This window comes from Pituophis catenifer, unplaced genomic scaffold, assembly GCF_029215685.1.
Source record: "Pituophis catenifer annectens isolate HBS135680 unplaced genomic scaffold, rPitCat1.0.hap2 SCAF_7, whole genome shotgun sequence".
NCBI lineage: Eukaryota > Metazoa > Chordata > Lepidosauria > Squamata > Colubridae > Pituophis > Pituophis catenifer.
In genome coordinates, this window is record NW_027256887.1 from 61822186 (window position 1) to 61828273 (window position 6088).

Here is a 6088-nt window from a genome sequence, read left to right on the forward strand (position 1 = left end):
AAATGCCCAGAAGTAGGATTGGAGGGGGGGGATTACTATTTAGGAGGGAGAGAGAATGTATTATAGCAACGTGGTAAGAGCAAGGCTATTCTGTTTTTACCGATATCTGTGATACAGGTTTCTAAGAGGTCTTTGTTTTGCTTGTTAGGTGAATTTCAAGATCAAATAAAACCTGTAGGCAACATGACAAATCCCATCCTTGAAGCTCGTTATAAATTTTGCTGAAGCCACTTTTTTCGATTTTGTAAATGTTTTGGACTACAACTACCTCGTCTCCCGGCAGGGACTCTGAACGGCAAAGACAAGCTGAGAATCGAAAACATGGTTTGAATCTCAGGCTAACTGGGTTGAACAAGTTTACATGCCTCTAAAGCAGAGACCTACCTGGTAGTTAATACTTTCTATTAACACCCATTTGTATTTTATATGAATAACGTAAGTTGTTTTTTAATTGCTACAGGAGAAAGATCACCACTGCACAGGGGAGGAGGAGGGAGCAGGAAATGACAGCTATGAATAATGACAGGCGCCCGCTGAGAAAATGGAAAGACTAGCAGGAAACCTACTGGGGGAGAGGGGAGGGGGGAGAGGAGGGGGCACTACCCCTGCGAGCGAGTCCACGCTGTACTTTCCTATTCTCGCTCTTCGCACGTCCACGTCCCCCTTCTTTTTTTTCCTTTTTTCTTTTTTTTTTTGTGCTAGGAAGTCAACAGCGCGGACCCTTTAAGAGCCCGCGCTTGCGCCCTGCCGGCATTTTCCCGGGGTGGGTGGGGGCGAAAGGAGGCACGGACTCTCCAAAGCGGCAGCGAACGTGAAACGGAGTGGGGGGGGGGGGAGACGCTTTTTTTTTTTTTTTTGGCTCTCGTCACGTACCCTTTCCTCCCGCCGCGTCCCTGGTCGCGTGCGTTCGGCGGGCGCGCGCGGAGGCGAAGATGGCCTGCACGCGTGCGCCGGCGCATTCTCGTCCCTCGTGCGTGTGCGCGATTCAATCGCTCTAGTAGCCGCTGTCGCGGGAACGCCGCCGCCGCCGCCGCCGCCAACCACCCGCCTCAGTCAGTCACTCAGCCAGCCAGCCCTGAGAGGGAGAAAGGGAAGGCGAGGGAGCGGGCGGGATTATTATGGGCTGTGGGTGCTGCTGTTGCTGAGGCTGAGCAAAGATGGAGCTCTCTGCAGTGGGCGAGCGGGTCTTTGCGGCCGAATCCATCATCAAGCGGCGGATCCGTAAGGTGAGTTGCGGGCCGGCGGGGCTCGTCTTGGGATCGCTGCCGTTGCCACCCTCTCTAACGCGCTCCCTTTTTTCTTCTCCTTTCCCCTCTTTTCCGCTCTCCCTCCCTCCCTTCCACCCACCTACCTACCTACCTTTCCGCCCACGTATTTTGCAGGGACGCATCGAATACCTGGTGAAATGGAAAGGCTGGGCCATCAAGTGAGTTGCTACCTTCCAGGCTCGAAGCCCCGTTCCCGCCTCTTGGGGCCTGGCCGGACTGGCACTCTGCCTTCCTCCTCTCTTGGAGATCAGAGCCACGGGGCCAGTGGGCGGTTTGCTGCCTGTCTCTTCTCCCGTCCCCCTTCCACCACCCCCCCCCATCCGCCCCGCAAACTCCTCGGTGCACACGAACACCGTGTCACCCGCTCTGTTCGTCTGAATCTCTGCAGGTACAGCACCTGGGAACCCGAGGAAAATATCCTAGATTCTCGCTTGATTGCAGCCTTTGAGCAAAAGTGAGTTGGAAGTCTTGAAAATCAGAGGAGGGATTGCTGTGGTTTTATTTCCTGTAGTCAGGAAGTTTTATTTATTTATTTATTTAATTTTTATACCGCCCTTCTCCCGAAGAAGTTAAAATGTTTATTTTAGAAGAACGTTCTCTTTTTTAAACGTTTGCTTTTTAATTGTTTGTGTTTGGGCTCTTTTTTTATATAAAGAAAGTTTCATTTCTTTTTCCCACTTCAACAAGGGAACGTGAGCGTGAGCTTTATGGACCTAAGAAGAGAGGACCTAAACCTAAAACTTTTCTGCTAAAGGTAACTTCTGTTTAATAACTTGATGGTTGATTAAGGTTTTGGGGTTCTGTTGTCTAAATATTAAAAAGTGGAATTGAAAAGGAATAGATAAAAATCAAATGCTATTTGGTCTTCTTCATTATGGTTGAATACAGTCTCTAACTGATAAATCTTACAAACTGTCATGTGTTAAATGTTGTGATCGGTGTGATGACAAAACAGAAGTTTGTTTCACTGAATCCTACATTTCAGTGTCATTGAACTGGCACTGACCAATGGCTATAAGCCATCCTTTTTAATTTGCCATCCTTTTAAAAATTGACCTTATTTTGAATTGATAGCTGTTTGATTTCAAAAAAGTGAAGAAGTTACTCCTAATTATCATTGGAAGAGAGATCACCAGAAAACCACAGATTTTTTAAAATGCCAGAAGTAGTAAATAATTTTTATTTGTTGTCAAGAAAATTACAAGGACATTGTGTGCTACTTTAGGCACTACTGTGAGATGGGCAACTTTATAAATCATTTAAATAAAAAACCAATGGTTTATTATGGTCATAGATCAGCATAAATTAAAGTCTTTACTACTTATTTGAACATTCACAAGTTATCCCACTGCATGGAGGGAAGTAAGCAATGGGGTATCACAAGGTTTTGACTTGGACCCAGTATTCTTCAATATCTTCATAAATGATTTAGATGGAGGAATAATAGACACTAAGCTGGCAGGAATAGACAAAACCCCAGAAGACAAGCTTTGCAAAAGGATCTTGACAGACTTGCCCTCTCTAATTTACAACTGTAATTGAGCTTAGAATTTCCATGCTTAATCATGAGAGTTGTAAAGTCGAGACACCCATGTGGCCAACCTGATTTTATATATATTTTTTGTAGTGGTCGTTAAGTGAACATGGCATCCTTAAGCAAATGCTACAATTGTTAAGCAAATCCATTTATTCCTATGGGCATTTTTATGCAAGAAACTGGCTGAAAAAGCCAGAAACTGCCAAAACCATAAATTGCAGTCATGTGACCAGGCTACACTGCAACTAGCCATAAAGGTGAACCTGTTGCCAAATGCCTGAAATGTGGCTATGTGACCATGGGAGGGGAAGGGTTTATAGCACCATAAGAACTCCAGAACCGGTTTTCTGTGGCGGGGATTTTCTAGCTTTCTAGCTTGTGGGATCCATCATAACTTTGAACAGTAAGTGAGGAGTATCTATAATTGACTTAACCTGAACATTAACTGGATGCCATTACAGTCTTAATTCTATATGCTAATCTGTGGCTTTTCTAGCATAGTATTAAGTAGAGAAGATCTGTCTAAAAGATTAATGATTGCTGCTAAGTAGATTACAATGTTTTAGGATCAGAAATAATATTTTTGCAAATCCTGGAAAAGTGCATTTCATTACATTACTTGTTTTTGCAGGAGTCGATTCATTTTCAAGTGACTAGACATCATAATGATTGACACTATCTAGAAGATCATATTTAATCTGTCTATGGCCTGTTGCTAGTCATCCATGGATCAAAGAGTCCAAATAGATTTTTGTTGATTAAAATCAAAACAGTTTCCAGATCTTACATTTGTAGCAAATTGCCTACAGTATATTCCTAACAATTTTGTATGACATAATTTTTTTTTTTCCGCTTTAACTAATATGCCACCCTTCTCAGAGACTCAGAGACTCAGGGCGGTTTACAATGCATTAAGCAATAGCCTTCATACTTTTGTATATTTATACAAAGTCAGTTTATTGCCCCCACAATCTGGGTCCTCATTTCACCTACCTTTGAAAGGATGGAAGGCTGAGTCAACCTTGAGCCTGGTGAGATTTGAACTTGCAGCAATTGCAAGCAGCAGATGTTAATAACAGTGTTTAATCCACTGTACTACAGGCTCTTTTAATAAATTACATTTTAATGGTTAAATATTTCTACTTGAAACTCTGTTTCTTGTTTAATAGTGACTTTATCCAAATTTGACATTGTTTCCAACAGATATTAGTATGGCTGCCTAGAGTAACCCCACGGAGAGATAGATGGCAAATAAATTTATAAATAAATAAATGTATAAATAATAAATAAATAAAATTATATATATTTTATGTCTCACTTCTCTAGTGAGTAGTTAAGATCACTGATTTCTTTGGATGGTCTGAAAAAGGGTCTACACGAAAACTAGTGATGTCAGGATATTTTAGCTAACAGTGTATTCACAGAAACTACTTGTCCTATGAACTGTTAATTTTGTAAGCCTTTGTGTTTTTTTTTTTCATTTGGGCAAACTAATTTGTACTGTATTGCTGGGTTCAAATGTATGCATCAAAGTTAACTAATCTAGTGTCATTCTTAATTAGTAAACATAAACCCTTGATTCTTTGTGTTCCTTAACATCCTAGTATGCTAAAAAATCAAAATATATTTCATACAGTCCTGTTGGGATTTCCCTGTGTGTAACCATATCATGTTTAGGTTAGACTAAGTTTAGGAAAAACTGCCTTGTTAATTTGAACTACAAGGAAGCTGTATTAGAAATCCAGAACTCATTCTTCACTTCATCTTTTTTGGCTTTGTGTTTAGAATTGTGTTCCCAATTCTAAGGATCCTGGACTTTAGCACATAGATTATATTTTATTCCAATCTAACTCTATGTTTTTCATTTTATCCCATCTACTGCAGGCTCGGGCCCAAGCAGAGGCCCTACACATTGGGGATGTACATTTTTCTGTCAAGCCCAGTTCTAGCACATCCTCACCAAAACTGCACTCCAGTGCTGCAGTGCACCGGCTCAAGAAGGACATCCGAAGATGCCACCGTATGTCCCGGCGCCCATTGCCCCGCCCGGATCCACAGAACAGTGGAGTGGGTGGGAGCACTGGCATACGCCCCCCTGTCTCTCCTTTCTCAGAGACCGTACGCATCATCAACCGCAAAGTGAAACCTCGTGAGCCCAAGCGTAGTCGTATTATTCTCAATCTGAAAGTCATTGATAAAAGTGGCAAAGGAGCAAGTGGGGGAGGAAACTTGGCACGTTCTAAGATCCCTTCCCGAAATCGTGTAATTGGTAAGAGCAAGAAGTTTAGTGAGAGCATGCTTCGTAATCAGATCCGCCACATGAAATTCGGAAGCTTCCCTCTGTATAACAAGCCATCTGTTCCAACCCCATCATTAGAGGGGAAGACAGAGGCAGGAGGTTCTCAAGATGCTTCTTGTGGACTCATGGGCTCTTCTGCCTATGATGCCCGCAGTTCCAGCTCCTCTGACTGCCCCTCACCAGCTCCACACTCCTCATCTGATCCAGATGATTCCCCACCAAAGCTGCTTCCCGAGATTCTAAATCCTGCCATTCCTGACTGGCGTGAATCTGAGGTCCTCGATCTGTCAATTCCACCTGAGTCAGCAGTGACCAGTAAGCAGTCACCTTCCAGAGGGAATGGAGTAGGTCAGATCCCATCATCTCCACTGTCTTCTGACCCAGAACAGGAGGCTGGTGATTGGCGACCTGAAATGTCTCCATGCTCTAATGTGGTAGTTACTGATGTCACCAGCAATCTATTAACGGTCACAATCAAGGAATTCTGCAATGCTGAAGATTTTGAAAAAGTGGCAGCAGCCGGAGGTGGTGGAGGAGGAGGAGGCAGCAAATAAAGAGGTGTATTCCTCTTTCACAAATGTTGGGGGCGGGGGAGGGGACAAGGAGGCTATACTGCAAGACCATGCATGATATGAATGCTTGCTTTCTTCTCTCTTCCTTCTCATCTGTTCTTTCTCATTTTGCTTGGAAATTAAGTTGATAGAGGAATGGAAATAGATGTGTTTGAAATTCTCCAATGTCACAGTTGTTAGGACTCATGCTGGGAAATAAATTTTCCTTTTGTGCATATTTGGAGGTCTTCAAAAATTGCATCTTTTTGACAGGAACCTGGTAAATAAGAGCTTGGGAGAATGGTGGGTATATTAAGTGAATGATATATTTTCCCCTCATGTTAAAAAAACAACAACAAACTCAAAGTAGGGAGTTTATTTTCCGTGAATTGCCACTTTATTCCTGTCACCTTTCCTGTGTATTTGTATATAT

General features: G+C 42.9%; 1 protein-coding gene across 1 annotated transcript; it reads left to right on the top strand.

The window, feature by feature from the left end:
* Positions 1-1135: 1135 nt before the first annotated feature.
* On the top strand, positions 1136-5658 carry CBX6 (chromobox 6). Its single transcript, XM_070947057.1, has 5 exons — positions 1136-1226; positions 1383-1426; positions 1657-1722; positions 1956-2022; positions 4690-5658. The coding sequence occupies exons 1-5, from the start codon at positions 1158-1160 to the stop codon at positions 5656-5658; spliced, it is 1215 nt and encodes a 404-aa protein (XP_070803158.1). The 5' UTR covers positions 1136-1157.
* The last annotated feature ends 430 nt before the right edge of the window (positions 5659-6088 follow it).